Source organism: Carex rostrata, chromosome 26 (genome assembly GCF_964058835.1).
Source record: "Carex rostrata chromosome 26, lpCarRost1.2, whole genome shotgun sequence".
Taxonomy (NCBI): Eukaryota; Viridiplantae; Streptophyta; class Magnoliopsida; order Poales; family Cyperaceae; genus Carex; species Carex rostrata.
In genome coordinates, this window is record NC_135943.1 from 1,870,165 (window position 1) to 1,890,000 (window position 19,836).

General features: G+C 32.7%; 1 protein-coding gene and 1 long non-coding RNA gene across 3 annotated transcripts; one reads left to right on the forward strand and one right to left on the reverse strand.

The window, feature by feature from the left end:
- Positions 1-9,903: 9,903 nt before the first annotated feature.
- Positions 9,904-11,748, forward strand: LOC144544060 (cytochrome P450 76M5-like). Its single transcript, XM_078292476.1, has 2 exons — positions 9,904-10,779; positions 11,180-11,748. Exons 1-2 carry the CDS (start codon positions 9,904-9,906, stop codon positions 11,738-11,740), a joined length of 1,437 nt encoding a protein of 478 aa, XP_078148602.1. The 3' UTR covers positions 11,741-11,748.
- Positions 11,749-14,804: 3,056 nt separating this feature from the next.
- Positions 14,805-16,211, reverse strand: LOC144544532 (uncharacterized). Of its 2 annotated transcripts, none has more exons than XR_013508248.1 (3): positions 15,800-16,211; positions 15,053-15,726; positions 14,805-14,853 (listed from the first exon to the last, which is right to left on the reverse strand). It is a non-coding gene; the product is annotated as an uncharacterized LOC144544532 (long non-coding RNA). The 2 variants fall into 2 exon arrangements; XR_013508249.1 differs by lacking the exon at positions 14,805-14,853 and having other exon boundaries at positions 14,876-15,190; positions 15,296-15,726.
- Between the last annotated feature and the right edge of the window lie 3,625 nt (positions 16,212-19,836).

Below are 19,836 nucleotides of genomic sequence, written 5' to 3' on the forward strand. Positions count from 1 at the left end.
GGATACCAAATTTTACATTTTTCTGAATTTTTTTACTATTTATTAAGCCACTTTGAAAATCGCTGATCCAATGATGGCATCTGATTTTACTGTTTTCTTAAGCCACCGTTGGATCAGCGGTTTTCAAAGTGACTTAATAAATAGTACAAAAATTTAGAAAAATATAAAATTTGGTCTCCAAGTACATTTTAATATAAAAATCACATCTAACGGTTTGGATCGACTTTTTGGACTTTGAACATTGAAAAATGACTTAGTTATATGGAACCAGAGGAACAATCGATTGTTTATTAGCATATCTATCTATCTATCTATCTATATATATATATACAGAGAGAGAGAGATGGACTATGGTGCATTGCAATGCATGGAGGGGTTTGTGCATTGGTCCATAAATCTAAAATTCAAAATCCAAATGGCCGATCCAAACCATTCATCTTGTTCTCCATATTAATATGTGCTTGTAGACCAAATTTTACATTTTTCTGAATTGTTTTACTATTTATTAAGTATTTTACAATTATTGATCCAACGGTGGCTGCTGATTTTACTGTTTTATTAAGCCACCGTTGGATCAATAATTTTGTAAAATACTTAATAAATAGTAAAAAAATCAGAAAAATGTAAAATTTGGTCTCCAAGCACAAATTAATATGGAGAACAAGATAAACGGTTTGGATTGGTCATTTGAATTTTGAATTTTAGATTTATGGTCCAATGCACAAACCCCTCCATGCATTGCAATGCACCATAGCCCATCTCTCTCTCTCTCTCTCTCTCTCTCTCTCTATATATATATATATATAGGGTCTGTCTAAATTGCTGCTGGCAGCATTTCGGTAGAGGTGCTGCCGGGGCTATATTTAGCCGTGTGATGTCCAAACAACAAATCCAAACCGTTAGATGTTTAATCTATATTATAATCTACTTGGAGACCAAATTTTACATTTTTTTGAATTTTTTTACTATATATTAAGCTGGTTTGAAAACCGCTGATTTCAGTAAATTTCTGCAGCATTGAAATCAGCGGTTTTCAAACAAGCTTAATATATAGTAAAAAAATTCCAAAAAATGTAAAATTTGGTCTCCAAGTAGATTATAATATAGATTAAACATCTAACGGTTTAGATTTGTCGTTTGAACATCAAAAAAATAGAAAAAACAGTGGCAGCACCGCCGGCAGAAATGCTGCCGGCAGCAAATTAGCCACAGCCTATATATATATATATATATATATATAGAGAGAGAGAGAGAGAGAGTGATAAATGTGCATTCATATGCATACGGTCCAAATTTAAAATTTCAAAATCCAAAATATCGATTCGAACCGTTCATCGTGTTCTCCATATTAATATGTGCTTGGAGACCAAATTTTACATTTTTTCTGAATTTTTTTACTATTTATTAAGCCACTTTGAAAATTGCTAATCCAACAGTAGCTACTAATTTTATTGTTTTGTTAAGCCACCGTTGGATCAACAATTTTCAAAGTGGCTTAATAAATAGTAAAAGAGAGTAGAACTAGGGTGCTCTTAAGCTCACCAATCAAATCAATTTCAAATGACGAATCCAAACCGTTGAAACCCGCCTACCTTACGTGTGATACATATACATGTGAAATTTTTAAACATTCGAATTAATTTAATATAAAGTCAAGCGGTCAAAAAACGTTCAAAAATGAATGCACTAAAATTAATTTATTAACCTTCTAATTTTGACCGCTTGACTTTATACTAAATTAATTCGAATATTTAAAAATTTCACATGTAGATGCAACACAAGTAAGGTAGGCGGGTTTCAACGGTTCGGATTCGTCATTTGAAATGATTTGATGAGTTTTAGAGTTAAGCTCACCAAAACTTTGGTGAGCTTAAGAGCACCCTAGTTCTACTCAGTAAAAGAAATTCAGAAAAATGTAAAATTTGGTCTCCAAGTGTTGGGGTTTACGGTGCTATAACCAAAACCCGTTTAGGCTTAAGTTGCGGAATGACCGTAGAACAAAAATTTCTACAGCCAACTTAAGCTCATGATTAAACGGGGTATGTCAGGAAACTTTCCAAGGCGGTCCACCTTCAGTATTCCTTTGGCATCAAAACCCAATTTAATCCTTTTACAGATCTACTCCATGATTGATTTCTAAAACTTTAATCTACTTATCAATTAAATAGATTAATATATCATATTTATACATTGTTTCCAAATCACAGTTGGAATGCAGACCGAGCGAGTAGAGCCTCACCAGGGAAGGAATCGACTCGGAGTATCACACGTGTGATACCTCTATCGGTTATCCACCAGGACTAACCGGAGAGCGGTTTATTTCTTCTGCCAGAAATACCGTAAATCGCAGAATTCTGCAAAAACACTATTCACGGGAAAAAGACGAAAACCCATAAACACGAATTTTCAGTTGCTCAGTTTCATCAATATGCAAAACTGACATACCGCGAAATTCGGTAAAACACTATTCATCGATCCCGTAAATATACTTCACAACAACTCGCAAGATTATACGTCAACTACATATAACTTTCTTTTCTCAACCGAAACACTATTTGGGAGAGAAACCGAGAAAGAGAGAAAATACCGATCCGTTTCGACACGAAACGGTATGAGTGAATTAGCGATTTTTCTCTCTACCCCTCCACCCCTATTTATAGGGTTTAGGGTCGGTTGCCAAAAGACCAAAATGCCCTCCAAGTTCGGCCTATTTACAAGATATGCCATTGAATGGATAAGGATGACATGTCATGTGGATAAGATCGATGACGTGTCATTTGGATAGGATCGATGACATGTCATGCGGATAAGGACGAATCTGAAAAGACCTGAATGCCCTTACACAAATAATGCTCGTATAATTATTCTGAACAATTATATATATTTTTCTTGCGGTTGTTGTTTCGGTAATTTATACAATGTGTCCTGCACATTTATAAATTAACCGGTTAACTTTTATACAACGTGTCACACACGTTTATAAATTAACCAATGTTTTTGCTTGTTATTTTTACATAACATTTATAATTTAATTATAACACGTATAATTAATTATAACCATCTTACTATTGATCATAACCAATTTATAATCAATCACAATAAGATTCTCCGATTAACTCCTATATGGTGTGACCCAATAGGATCTGTGTTATGTTGGTAAACAGAGTTAAAACTGTTTTAACTTCTATAATCATGAGCGTCATCTGGCAACACATCATGACCATCCAATTACACAGATGATGTTGTACAGTACAATATCACGATCCAGTAAACAATTTACTTGTGTCTGTTCTTCTGTCTCATAGCTATCAGATTAGTTTCAAGGTAGATGTGTGTCATTCTTGCTAACTGAATCTTTTCTTGATCTTGAGCAGATTATCAAATATAATTACTCTTGTAATTATACCGCTAGCAGATAATCTTACTCTATCAAGGGGCCCAGTGATGCTATAGCTCGTATAGAGATACGAGGGACAAATAGTATTCTTGGTAAACCATCACTACCTCAGCTAAGCCATGTATACCGAAGAGCTACCGTTATAACTGCATTTTACCGACAGCGTTTGATAACAATCACACATATACATTTCTTAGTAGGAAAGATGAATACCTCATACTGTAGAACTTGACACTGAATGAAAACATAAATAACACGAACACAATTCTATTTAATGTTTCATTCGGGGTCTGTCAAATACCATGTTCCTAGAACATGTATCTATGTGATTAAAATGACATCACGTGTCAGGTGGTTTGTAAAACTTAACCATCTTTTAATCCACATACTAACCTTATCGCGGTAATTAGTGTTCCTGCTAATTTTCTTGGTCAGTGACTTTTTAAGAGTATATATTATCTATATTATGGAGTTTCACAATTTCAGTCATGAACTCGAAATGATCCATAAATTCAATAATACTCAAGACAACAAAATGATATTAATCATCCAATTCATGAACAAAGCTTTATGATAAATTATCATATTATTGACTTCTAGATTATTACACTAACACCAAGCACATATTAATATGGAGAACACGATGAACGATTCGGATTGATATTTTTGATAAGCCGAAATGATATATGTTGAAACCTAGGGTTTGTTGTGTAAATTAAGCCGAGTTTTGTTGAAATTAGAATTTAATTAGGTTAGAAATGTTTAAAAGTTCAAGTTACTGCTCTAGTTGTGATTATTTTGTAGGCAATCAAGTGCTTGGAGCTTAACGAAGTCTGGCGAATTTTCTCTTTTATTGCGGGCCGCAATTAATTTATTGCGGGCCGCAACCAACTCAGACAGAACAGCATTTTCAGAACAGATTTCTGTATTATTATTGCGGCCCGCAATAAACAGTTCCAGAACGATATTTTTGCTATTATTAGTTGTTTTTATTTCTGGAAGAGATATAACTGTTTTTAAGGACGAATTTTAGACATTAGAAAGAGAGAAAAACAGAGGAGAATAGGGAGAAAAAGGGGAGACAAAAGGAAGGAGAAGAAGATAGCGAATTCTTCGAGCGGTTATATTGATTTCTTTCTTTTAGAACTCTCTTACTTGTTTATTCTCTTTTGTGCTTTAGCCATGATCGGCTAAGGTCATTTCTAGGGTTGATTAGGGTTATGCTTGAAACTTGTGTCATGAATTAGTTGATTTTATATTATATTTACTTGTTCCTTGGTATGATCTATTCTTTATATTATTTGATTGTGATGACTTAATCGAAATTGCATGAAACCCTAGGATTTGGTATTTGCAATCGAGAGATTGAATATTTAGTCCTGACCATAAAGAATAGGGTATTTGATAGGCTAAGTACCGAGAGGCGATGCTTGTCTTATACGGGCTTAACCCGATAGGTTAGAAAATTGTACCAAGTACCGAGAGGTGACGAATAACTTTCTACACCAATTGGGACAGTTAAGGACTTAATGACTTTGGATTAGTGTAACCAAGTACCGAGAGGCGACATTTATACTAATTTAAAGATGGTATTAATATAGAGATATCACTTTATACCTATAACATTCGACTATGCCTTCATAATTATAAGAACAACTTTAATAAATCAATTAATCGTGACATTAGTGGATAGGAACCCTAAGAAACCCTAATTTCTCATTCTCGCTTAAAAACCACATTTCGACCTTAGAATTTAGTTAATTCAGTTTGATCACCGACAAACAAACTTCTTAAACAAACACAAACCTTTTTAATTCACTTTTACTAAATTAAATAGCTAGGTTAGAATTAATATTCCAAATTGTCCCTGTGGAGACGATCCCTAAGTACTCCTCGATAAGGTTGTACACTTGCAACCAAATTGAGCGCATTTTAGAATTTATTACTTGTGTAGTAAAGACCACATCAATTTTGGATTTTGAAATTTTAAATTTGGACCGTATGTATATCAGACCATATGCATACGGATGCACATTTATCTCTCTCTCTCTCTCTGTATATATATATATAGTAAGGCTACGCTACTTCGCGAATTAAATGAGCTGTTTTAATTCACGCTCATATCTCTAGTTTCGAAGTCCAAATAGCCGATCCAAACCGTTAGATGTTTAATCTATATTAAAATGTGCTTCGAGACCAAATTTTACATTTTTTAGAATTTTTTTACTATTTATTAAGATGGTTTGAAAATCGCTGTTTTTTTACGGTGCGGAATTTTAATAAAAACAACAATTTTCAAACCATCTTAATAAATAGTAAAAAAATTTCAAAAAATGTAAAATTTGTTCTCGAAGCACATTTTAATATAGATTAAATATCTAACAGTTTGGATAGGCTATTTGGACTTCGAAACTAGAGATATGAGCGCGAATTAAAACAACTCGTTTAATTCGCGAAGTAGCATAGCCTTTCTCTCTCTCTCTCCATATATATATATATATATATATATATATATATATATATCAATTTCTAGTATATTATATTATATATTGAGAAGGCAACACTAGCCCAACCCAATCCGAGTCCATCTCGCCCCAGGTACCTGAGGTATAATATAAAAAAATGGACGGTCCAGATTAATCTCAGCTGGGCTCAATTTGATCCGGTGCTTATGGAAACTATGGGGGTTTGCTTTAAGATTTGTTGCAAGTAAAAAAGAACGGTTTAGATTTAGTACTTGCACCTCAGGTACCTGGGGTGATACAGATTAACCCAATCCAACCCAAGAAATATGGTGGTTAGGAGAGTTTCCGAGTAATCAAGTAATTCATGAAGCTTACAAAGTGGGTTAGGAAGTCTCTAAAATCCTTAATATTTTTAATCAAGTCTAGAAAATTTATAGCAACTATAAATAGGGATCTTGATCCTCATAATTTTGAGTCATCAAAGCAAAGAAATTAAATCAAGCAATTTTTCTTCTAACTAATAGTGGTAGTAGATTGGAGGTGAAGGAAATATTTGGTAGAGGTGTAGTTGTAGTAATATTTTTGAATGAGTAATAAAATTATCTCAAATATAGTCTCTATTCTCAACAATTTGGTATAAGAGCCAGTACTGTTGGTGTCGGGTTGTTTCCGTCGGAGTCAACGATAAAGGTCTAGCATAAGAGCTGTAACTTTGCGGGTGTTGCAAGTAGTCTGCCAGTCAGAATAGCCATGTGTCAGCACCTTGTCAGAGGAATTGCTGATTGAATACAGTTCGGGACTGTGAAGAAGGCTAAGACTTATTGGAGTCATACTGAACGTCGATTTACCCAGTAGAAGCCATGGGCTTTGTAGATACGACTGGTGGTTTCAGAAAATTAAATAACAACAACTATATGTATTGGATGGCATACATAGTCCTATCAACAAGGACATGACATATGGGAAGTCATAGGTGTGTCAGAGATAGCTCCTCTAAAGGTCGCAACCGAAGAACTAGAAACTTTCGACGACCCTAAACCAATCAAAGGAAAGAAGAATATATCCGTGGAGAATGAGGCTTTGCCGAAATGGCGAATCAAGGCAGTAAAGGCGACATATGTATTCAGGACATCTGTTGAAGAAAACCTGCTCAAGTACATTAGAGAAGCGATAATACTGAAAGTAGCATGGGACATCTTAGCAACTCTCTTCTCCATGAAAAATGGCACTCTGCCTTCAACTACTAGAAAAGGTGCTCCTGACAATCTCGAAAAGTGGCATGAGGATTAACCAGTATTTCACAAAGGTGAAGTCCCTCTACAACAAGATTGCTCAACTCGCCCCTGAAGAGAAGATCAGTGAGCGACAAATGAAGAGAATAATCATCAATAACCTGAAACCAAAGTATAGCGAATTTATGGCTGCGATCTAAGGGTGGTCAACTCACCCAACGATATTGGAGTTGGAGAACATGCTTGCCAACCAGGAAGCTCTAACCAAGCAGAGTATTGCTGAAGCATGAAGAGGAGATGTTATCCAGCAGCATGAGAAAGGGCCAGCTGTATCGAAGACAAAAGTATACACCCGAAGGCAAGCCCATTCAACAAAGAAGGCCAACAAAGGAGATCAAATCTTCTTGGGGAGCTCACAATCGGAGGAGCGACAACGATCGAGAAGAAAAAGGTCGAAATGACTGATGCTACAATTGTGACAAAAGGGGTCACTACGTGAGAGATTGCTAGTTTAACAAGAAAGGTCAGGGCAACATGACAACTATAAGAAATACGAAGGTGCCAAGAATCAAGAAGTTTATATTTTTAGATGTTTTTTTTATTATTTTTGAAAATCACTTGATCTAAAGACTTTTGACCATCCGAAAATAGTGATTTTCTACCCATCTACAAGAATAATAATAAAAATTTTAAAAATATAAAATTTGACCTCCAAATACATTTTCATATGAAAATCATGTTAAATGGTTCGGATTAATATTTTGAATTTTAAAAATGGAGATTTGAATCCATAGAACAGGCCGATGTGTGCTATGCATTCTACCGTAGCCTCACTCTAGATACTCAAAAATATTTATATTTGATGCTAATTAATGTAACCGAGCAGATGTTCCATTTGCAGAATAATCGAATCTTTGGGGTACCTTCACTTTAATTTTCTGTTTTACTTTATTGTGCATGGGCATCTACTAGATTTGGAGACTTAAAATCGGATTATGCTTTCTAGTTGCATGATTGACCTATCTATAGTGGTGGATTGATTTCACATCTTCTACAGTTCGCTTTCTGATAGCACGCTTTATGTACATAAATGATCTTTTAATTCAACTGTTGAAATTAAAGACGTACAGGAACCCATCCTGTATTCCTGTTAGTACGGGCTACTGGCTTATATGACGCTATATATATGCATATATCGAATTATATTATATTATATTATAGAGAATGGTTCAAATGCCACAATTTTTATTGATAGGGAAAAAAATAAAAATATTAAAAATAAGAAGTGTTGCAGAGAAATTTTAAAAATAAGAAGGCAGTATTATACCAAACACCATGTCATACCTCAGTTCTGCAGGGAAAAAAATAAAACCAATTAATTTGCTGCGGGATGCCATGCGCTACATCAATTCAAAAAAAAATGTTAATATGAGACGCCATGCTATACATCAACCAAAAAACAAAACAAAAAATTAATATGGAACGCCATGCCCTACATCAACCCAGAAAAAAAAGTAACGTTTACTGCAAACCAACCTAACTTGTTTCTGAATACTTTTTGTCAATGCAATAATTATTGGTTCATACCTTTTTATCAAATTGCATTGTACTTGTACCAGATTGTAATACACACCTCTCTTGGACTTCTCCATTGAGTACTTGTAATACACACTTCTCTTGTAATACACACCTCCATTGAGTGCTTTGCAATAATTATAGCATATGGCGTCCCATGTAATTTTTTTATTTTTTTTATCTGGGTTGATGTAGGGCATGGCGTCCCACATTAATTTTTTTTTTTTTGGGTTCATGTATAGCATGGCATCCCATATTAACCTTTTTTTTTTTTGGTTGATGTAGCACATGGCGTTCCGCAGCAAATTAATTGGGTTTTTTCTTCCACAGAACCGAAGTATGGCATGCCGTCCCGCAGGGACGCCATAGTACAATGCTGCCTTCTTGTTTTTAAAGTTTCTCCGCAATGCTTCTTATTTTTAATATTTTTAATATTTTTTTTCCTATCAATAAAAATTGCGGGTTGAAATGCCTTCATTTTTTGTGTTTCCATCATGCCTTCAATTTATAATTTTTTAATAACAAAAATTCTAAAATTTATGTGTCAAAATAAATCCGCGCGTTAGATGTGTTCTATATTATTTCCTCTACATGCACTAAAAAAAAATTATCACTTTTTCGTTTCAGTTTTATGTCAATCAATAAATTGGAAAATCAATATTCTAAATTTATCCACATCGGTATATATTTGCAAGTTTTTTATACTAATAAAAATAAAATCAAAATGCAGTGATGTTTTGACGTGTGCATAGAAAAAATGATATAAATCATATCTAACCGTTTTAATTTATTTTTTTTTAATTTTGACTTTTTGCAGTTGCGAAAGCTATTTTAAACAAAAATCGTGGATGGCAATGCAAATATTCAAACCTAATAACGTTTATATAAGAAAAAAGTAGTGATATATATTTTAGATAGGTATAATTAAAATCACTGAAATCTGAAAACTCAGGACTAGTTAAAAGTAGTGATTTTTTATATATCTCAAAAAATAGTTAAGTTTTGTTTAAAAAAAATACAAAATTTAGTTTGCAAGTACATTTTCATATGAAGATTATGTTGAACGGTTCAGATCGATCGATTGTTTAAATTTTTTAATGTTTGTATTAATTCATTTTACGGACCAATAGACACAATGCATAGTACCATAGCCTCACTGATCTATATATTTACGTGACAGTAGAGGAAATGCAAGAGCAGTAGTACGTTAACATTGATAATTGTCCTAAAAAGCATGGATCTCTCACTTAGTTTCTTGTTCATTGTACTAACCCTCCCTCTTCTCTTCGCCCTCACTAAGCTATTTTCATCATCACACAATTCTCCCCTGCCACCAGGCCCCACCCCACTACCAATCATCGGAAACCTACTAGACTTGGCGGATGACGAACCACACCGTAAATTTGCTAATCTCGCAAAGGTTTATGGCCCTATCATGTCTCTCAAACTTGGTCTTACCACCACCATTGTTGTCTCCTCACCTGAGGTTGCACGTGAGGTCCTCCAAATTAAAGATGCATTTTTCTCTGCCCGGTCAGTACCCGACGCAATGTGCAGTTGTAATTATGAGTCAGCAATATTTTTTCTTCCAAGCACGTCTCCTATATGGAGACGCAATCGTTCCATTTTCACCACCAATCTCTTCTCAGTACGTAGCCTTGAGACAACTAGAGAGATTAGGGCACAAAAGGCACGTGATATTATAAACATTTTGCACAAAAAAGCATGCCATCCTATATGTATTGGCGAGATAATTTTTGCCGGAATAGTTAATATGATCTCCAATTTAATACTCTCGCAAGATGTGGTTGATATCAACTCCGAGGAACGGCAAGAGTTAACAGAGTTGATTAAGAAATCCTCCAAAGAAATCGCGAAACCTAATGTCTCTGATTTCTTTCCTTTTCTGAGGTTTCTTGATCTACAACATAGGCGGCGCAATGCTGCCGGATACTATAGACGATATTGTAAGTTTTTTAATGTTATTATAGACTCTCGCTTACACTACAGAAGCAGCAACGGAAAAAACTATGGTGATTTACTAGATTCCTTGCTTGATTTATTTGCGGAATCAAAGATAACTCGGCGAGAAATCATAGCACTTCTTATGGTAATTTCTCTTATTTATTTTAAGAATAAGTAGATTTATTTCAGAGATTAATAGCATGTCACTTTGTTTAATATGTGTCACGGCATCCTCAAAAGGCTAAAGTTTTCTTAATTATCGTTGCTATTATAAATTTATAATAAGTTTTCTTAGAAGTTAATATATCCATAAGTTCGATGATAAAATGTCATCAGGATAGTATTGATCTACTTTTGCTGTGAAATATAATGCTAACCTGACTTGCATAGGCAAAAGACAGAACCCCTCGTGTCCTATAGCATTATCTGGCATCAGTAGATCGATCGATCCATAACTGACATTGCCAATAACATGACAATTTATATATTCTGTGCAAAAACTTCCGTACAATGCATTCATAAAAGGTTAATAATTTCCTCATCAGGAAGTCTTTGGGGGAGCAAGTGAGACAACTTCAATTACAATTGAATGGGTAATGGCTGAACTTCTCGTTCACCCAGTTACCATGGCAAAAGCTCAAGCCGAAGTGCGGAAGGCTTTTGCATCACAAACTTTTACCGAATCAGATATAATCAATCTTCCGTATCTCCAAGCAGTGATTAAAGAGGTAATGAGATTGCATTCAGTGGGGTCACTATTATTTCACAAGGCCATGAAAGATGGAGTTGACCTCAGTGGGTACAGAGTGCCGAAAGGAGCGACAGTGGTTGTAAACACATGGGCTATCGGACGGAACCCACAACTATGGATCGAACCGGATGTTTTTAGACCAGAGCGGTTTTTGGAGAAACAAATCAGCTTTCATGGGAAAGATTTTGAGTACATACCGTTTGGGTACGGAAAGAGAAGTTGTCCCGGGTTACCATTTGCTGTAAGGGTAATACCTTTTCTGCTGGCTTTGATGCTTGCAGAGTTCGATTGGAAGCTTCCAGATGAGATGGAACCCAAAGATGTGGATATGACGGAAAAGTTTGTCTGTGGTTGAGATGGCGGTTCCCCTCCGTGTTGTGGCCGTTCCAATAAATACTTGAAGTATGATGTATTAATTTATCTTTAAAATAATTCGATTAATTATTATTGTTGGAAATTTGAGATTTTACGAATAAAGTATTTATTTATGGAGGAATTTGGTGAGGTTCGATTGGTTGATCAGTTTTATAGATTTATAGTATATAAATTAATTTTTGTATCTGAACGTTGATAGAGCTCAATTATTGAAAGGAGAACCGTTTTTCATTGATTAGTCCTTAATGATCAATGTTTTTCAGAAAATTATGGACCATCAAAAACAGTGATTTTCAAAAATTCTAAAAGAATAGTAAAATAATTCCAAAAAATATAAAATTTGGTCTCCAAGCACAATTAAATATGGATATTAATTTGAATGGTTCGGATCGACGTTTTGAACTTTAAAACTAAATATATGAGCGCAAATTAAAACACCCACTTTAATTTGTAAAGCATAGTAGCATTTCTCTTTTTTTTTTTTATAAGTCCTTGGTAGAGGCTACCAAGTTTTGATTAATAATAAAAGTTTAACATCAACACCCAGCACAACAGCTCAAAAACAATTACAATAAAGAAACAAAAAAACAATTTTCTCAAGTCATCAAAATTGTAAAATTGATTTAATTACTATTAACTCAGACTGATCAGATTTAAATATTTGGATCATGTATTTTTTTTCATCCATTTATATGTGATAAAAAAAAGCCCATGTAGACCCAAATCTATACTGGACCGCTACTATAATAACGTTATATTATATTTTATGTGACACGAGTGATTGTTAGAACTCAGAATTTGTTAAAAGCCATTTAATTCTGATGATAAATGTACTACAATATCAATGTCATTTAGTTATAAAGATATGATATACACCTTAATTACAATATATCACATAAACATCAAATTCATAGAATTCAATATATAATATACTATTTAATTCTAAAGATTTAGGAAACTACTAAAATTATTTAATTCTAGAGATACGGTGCACTACGAAAATTCATGCAGAATCTAGAACATGAAATTTATTTACAAAAAATTTAGGTGCACATGGTGTACAATTTTATAGTGACTAGAGAGCAAAAAAACAAAACATTGGTGCATTGCTATAAGTAGACTTGTATTCTTTTCTATATAAATCTAACCTCAACTAGATATTATGGCATACAAAGTCTTCATGATCTATTTCAACGTTATTCCCTCTTAATACAACTCTTTGTTTATTGAATAACTCTCAAAATCAAATCATCCAATTTTTCTCTACATTTATATATTACATAAACAAATAAAAATGTTATTAGAAGGTCAAATTAGAGATCTCCATTTATAGTACGATAATTGTGTAAAATATAATTTTGATAATACTAGCAATATTTTTTTTATATTCCCAACGTTGTTGTGCTAAAGTGAATATTTCATAAATCATTACTTCACCTAGGGGTGTAAACGGATCGGATAATATCCGATTTCGTCCGGATTCGAATCCCGAAAAGTACTAAAATTATTTGATCCGTATCTGTATCCGAGACTATCCGTATCCGTATCCGTATCCGAAAAATTATAACGGATACGGTAAGACCTTTAACTATCCGTATCCGACCGTTTACACTTTTAAACCACAACAAATGTGATGTATGTTCTTAAATTGATTTTTTTAAATTGCATATTGGACAAATAATTTATTAAATTGCATCTAGATATATATATTTTGATGAACAATATAACACTAGCTATGACATAATTAGTGACTAATATTTTAATAATATAATAGATGTTTCGTAACTTACAAGCTAATTATGAAAAATATCCGTATCCGTCCGATATCCGATCCGTATCCGTGACATTTAATATCCGATCCGTATCCCTATCCGAGACTATCTGTATCCGTATCCGAAAAATTATAACGAATACGGATACGGTAAGACCACTATCCGATCCGTATCCGATTGTGTACACCCCTAACTTCACCCCATTATCTATCTTAAAAAACATGATAGTCGCCATTACTATTGGTATTGTTTTTCTCTTTTAATATTTGCGCCAAAATTAATAGACATATTTTAAAATTCAGTTAGTTTATTTAGATATGCAATAGTAAGCAGGGCAACAAGAAATAAGTATTGTTTGGTTACCTTCTCTAAAAGAAGAGCTTTCATGATAAATTGTCCAAACATGTTACAATGTTGCTTTTATATCATTATTAGTCACCTTTAATTGGTACTTATATTAGTTTAATAGTTGTTAACTGTTGTTAACTGCATTCTTTTTATATCATTTTCTCTCAAGCAGCACAAATAATACAGTCTTATAAATATCAATGCAGAAAATCTACATCTTGTTAGTCGGCATGAGTGGTTTAGGAAATATAGAGAAATCCTCATCAAATTCTCTCAAGGTATGTCTCCTAAATCTCTTTTTTCTCCATGCCATATGTGATACTTTTGGATATTTTATATTAGAACCTAACTAGCTATAGTCTTTTGATTCCAACATTGTTGGCTTACTAGTATCAGTCTGGATTTTTTCTATGACTTTTTTTTTCCTCTTTAAGATTAAAAATGAGAGTTGAAATCCAAATTATTAGTATCTATGATATATATAGTATTAATATTGCACCATATATAGTATATAAAAAAATAATTAACAAATAATGTTTGTATCCCAAAACACATATATACATTGATTTTTTTTTCTTTTAAGATTAGAGGTTAGTGTTTTCAAGTAGCTACTTGAAAACACTAACCTCTAATCTTAAAAGAAAAAAAAATCAATGTAGCTATAGCTTACCATGACTTAGCTTTATTTCATTTCATCAATAATAATAAAAAAAAAACTGTATTCTCATACAACACTTATATGTGCCTAGTGTTAGAGGATTTTTGACTTCATAACAATATTAAAAGTTTTTAAAATTTCACACTTGTTCTGGTGAAGTGAAAAAATTCCAAATAATTATGTACTTTTTTAAAGCAAAAGGGACATTTCAATGGATGGAAATTCATTGTAATGCTGCGAAGACTTATAGAGTGTTCAATAGGCACGAACACAAATAGCCACGCTTGGATCTGACCGACTGTTCCGCATTATCCCCTATATTAAAATAAATAAAGTATCACAATTAGTGCGCAAACATAACCTTGTGTCACAAAAAACACAATCCTGTGTCATACTGTATTCCCTCATCCACAATGTCTGCTATGTTATAATTTTATCTTGCACAACCACCTATAAAAACCATAATTGTAACTAAAGAAATGATACAAATTGTTTGTACAATTAATAACCATACAATATAGTCTGCATTCAGATCCACTAATTTTTGTACCAGCATAATGCTATGGACCACACCGAAACATTAAGAAACCAAGTATCATTTTCTGATACTGTTGCTCCATCTCTTTAAACGGCTTTCTTTTTATCGAGGTACCTTTTTTATGCAACAAAAGAATAGAGAAGACATTAAATATATAAAATAAAAATAAGAGATTCACTAATTCTTTACTTTGTAAATAATTGGTGCTATGAAGATAACCTAGATTTAGGTGATTTGAAATCAGATTATGCTTTCCCAACCATACTCGGGTTACTGAAATTAGCCTGAAGATACAATAGTCATTTTGAGATTGAAGATACAATATAATCAAGTAACTTGATTAGACACTTATACTTGAAAATCAATTTGCCTTACTACGCTATAGTCATTAAAGTATTTGATTAGACACATACTTGAAAAGATCTTAAATTAGGTTTCCTCATTCTTTTATTTTGAAAATCAATTTGCCTTACTACAATATAGTCAAGTACCTTCATGCATTTCTCAAGAATATAAACAAGATGTCTTTTCTAAGAACGTAAGTAAGAGAAATAACAATAAGATAACCAATAAAAATATGCTTGGAAGTCACAAACTTGAGGCCTTTCGCGAAAACCATACCAATAAGTGCATGCCTCTGATGACCACCTCTAATGGAAATAATGAACTCAATTAATCAAATAGAAATAATTTAAATAATGATTGGTAAGAAGTGTTCCTAACCTTGTATTTGCGTGATGAGGGCTAAGGACTCTGAGTAGGAAAGGGTAGAAGGATCACTGGTTAAAGGGCTTCGCAGGAATCCTTTCTTTTCATCTTCTTCTCCCCTTTTCTTTGCTTCCGTAGACGTAGAGAGCAGGGAAGAAAAGGATCAGCGATTGAAGGGGTATCGCTGGAAAAACAATAGCACAGTTTTCTCTGAAACGAACTCTCGCCAAATCTCTTGGTTTTTCATCGGAATTCGGGGCGCGTCTATGCTAGGTCGAGGTCTGAGGCGAGAGAGCGAGAGACCGAGAGAGATGGTGCGAGAGACAGTGTCGGAGAGGGGTGGCGCGGGTCTGAGGAGGCGATTAGGTTTTTTTTTCTTTTTTCTCTGGAAGAAGGGACCGGGGAGGGAGACGGGCAAAAAAGTAATTTACTGGAGGGAGACGCAGCGCTCCAGCGTTCCAGCGAAAAAGTTTACATCTTAGATTTAATTTTGCACGATTTTTGATTCAAATCCAACGGTGCAGAGCGAAAATAAGTGTGGTAATACGTATGACTATCCATGTGGCGGGTTGAATTTGAAATGAATGTAGACTTCTACACATATAAATGATGCATTTAATCAAAGCAAGACAGATTATTTGACTGAAGAGTTTAGATTCAATCCGAATTTCGATCAACAAATCTCAGCCACACGACTTTCTGTCATTCAATTCAATTTAAGGTGCATAATATAGAGGAGAGATGTATGTATATATAATATAATGAGTTAGGCTAATATGACACTAGTGTTATATCAAACTAAATAACACCACATCTTAAACCCTTAGATCTGCTTTAAGATTCGTACAAAATGAAGTGCTTGAACAGTAAAAGCGGATAGTACAAATCTTAAAGCAAATCTAAGGGTTTAAGATGTGGTGTTATTTAGTTTGATATAACACTAGTGTCATATTAGCCTAACTCTAATATAATATATGTATAATATATCTATATATAATATAATATATGTATAATATATGTATATGTATATATAATATATGTACATATACATACATATACATATACGAGATAGGCTAATGTGCTTTCGGTAGCATATGGGCCGAAATATACACGGTCCAAATTTAAAATTTCAAAATCTAAAAAGTCAATCTGAACCGTTCATCTTGTTCTCCATATTAATATGTGCTTGGAGACCAAATTTTACATTTTTCTGATTTTTTTTACTATTTATTAAGCCACTTTGAAAATTGCTGATCCAACGGTGGCTCAACAAAACAGTAAAACCGTTGGATCAGCGATTTTCAAAGTGGCTTATTAAATAGTAAAAATATTCAGAAAAATATAAAATTTGGTCTCCAAGCACATATTAATATGGAGAACAAGATGAACAGTTCAGATCAACTTTTTGGATTTTGAAATTTTAAATTTGGACCGTGTGTATTTCGGCCCATATGTTATCGAAAACACATTATTATATTATATATACATATATTATACATATATTATATTATATATACATATATTATACATATATTATATTATATATACATACATATACATCTACATATACATATACATATACATATACATATATTAAATAATATATTTTCATACATATACATATACATATATGAGATGGGCTACGGTGAGTTGCGAAGTAAAACGCGTTTTTACTTCACGCCGTATTTTTATTTTGAAAGTTCAAACGACCGATCTGAACCGTTAGATGTTTAATTCATATTGAAATGTGCTTGGAGACCAAATTTTACATTTTTGGGAATTTTTTTACTATTTATTAAGTATTTTTGAAAATGGCTGTTTTGCTGTGAACAGTAAAATTTTTGAACCATCAGATCAGCGACTTTCAAAATTGCTTAATAAAATAGTAAAAAAATTCCAAAAAATGTAAAATTTAGTCTCCAAGCACATTTCAATATGAAGAACAAGATAAACGGTTCGGATCGATGTTTTAGACTTTAAAATCGCAAAATATGAGCGGGAAGTAAAATAGTCGCTTTACTTCGCAACTCACCGTAGCCCATCTCTACATATATTATACATATATTCTATTATATATACATGTACATATACATATATTATACATATATTATTTTATATATACATATACAGAGTAGAACTAGGGTGCTCTTAAGCTCACCAAAGTTTTGGTGAGCTTAACTCTAAAACTCATCAAATCGATTTCAAATGACGAATCCGAACCGTTGAAACCCGCCTACCTTACGTGTGATGCATCTACTTGTGAAATTTTTAAACATTCGAATTAATTTAGTATAAAGTCAAGCGGTCAAAAAACGTTCAAAAAATGAATGCACTAAAATTAATTTATTAACCTTCTAATTTTGACCACTTGACTTTATACTAAATTAATTCGAATATTTAAAAATTTCACATGTAGATGCATCACACGTAAGGTAGGCGGGTTTCAACGGTTCGGATTCGTCATTTGAAATCAATTTGATGAGTTTTAGAGTTAAGCTCACCAAAACTTTGGTGAGCTTAAGAGCACCCTAGTTCTACTCTACATATACATATATTATACGTATATTATAAAAAAAATTTATTTTTATTCCGGGCCGCGGAAAATATCCGCGCCCCAGAATAAAAATTCAAAAAAAATAAAAAATAAAAAAATTTCGGAGCGCGGATTTTTTCTGCGGCCCGGAATAAAAATTCCGGAGCGCGGAAAAAATCTGCGGCCTGGGTATTTTTAAAATTCCACTCAGAATTTAGTTATTTTTAATAAAATAAATTTTTTTTTTGAGTAAAAATAAAAAAACTCGACTTTTTGGACTTTAAAATCAAAAATATGAATTTGATGTAAAAAATGATTCTTATTTCATAATGCACCATAGTCCAAGTTTATAAATATATTTTTTTACCGCTTAACTTTATATTAAATTAATTATAATATGAATTTGTGTTGCTTAATTGGCTGGAGACCTTGATACACCAGATCATTCCTGCACTTCTATATTGGCCAAAGGATATTAACAAATTATGCACTATCTGGGTATGGGTACTATGGTACAGTGATTAGTATGAGACTGATATTATATGGTAAATCATAATAGCAAATAAGGGCCATAACGGCAATAAAATATCAAATGCAATAAAATATACATATACATATACATATATTATATTATATATGCATATACATATATTATATATACATATACATATACATATATTATATTATATTATTTTTTTTACGGCCATAAAAAATCCGGCATGAAAAATGTTGATCCGGATTATTTGTAGCAGTCTTTCGAATAAATCAAATTATATAATATTCCATCTATTTTTTAAAAAATATATTAAATATTTGTAATACTTCAATACAAAAAATAAATAAATTATAAATAAAAACTGAAAAAAAAAAATTCCTAAAAAAAAATTTTCAGAAAAAAAAAATCCTAAATCCGAAAAAATTTATTCCGGATTTAGAAAAAAAAAATTCTAATTCCGGAAAAAAAATTTCCGGAGTTAGAACCGAGTTTCCGGAAAAAAATTTTCCGGGTTTAGAGTTTAATTCCGGAAAAAAATCTTCCGGAATGGGTAGATTTCGAAAAAACCAACCGATTCAGAAATTTTTTAAAATTTAATATAAAATTTGGATATTAATAAAAAATTCGGTTGAAGCAGTATCACATGCAATAAAATATCAAATAAGGGCCATAACGGTGAAATCACATATAGCAAACTGAATTGTTGATCATATGCTCGTTTGTTGTCAATATATAATTACAGCACAATTCTCTTTTTCAAAAAAAATAAAAAATTGCAGCAAATTCTATCCGTATTGCATGTTACTATAGTATCCTGCATCATTTCCAATTTCAAATGAAACCAATATATAATAAGGCGATTAGGTGAAAATATATCATTGTTTTTTTCAATTAAAGTAAACCATTATTATTTTTACACAACCAAATAAAAAAATTAGACAAGGTGATCATATGCTTCATAATAATTTTTATTCCCTCCATTAAAGTAACCAATAAACTCATTTTTATACCATCATGTCATCC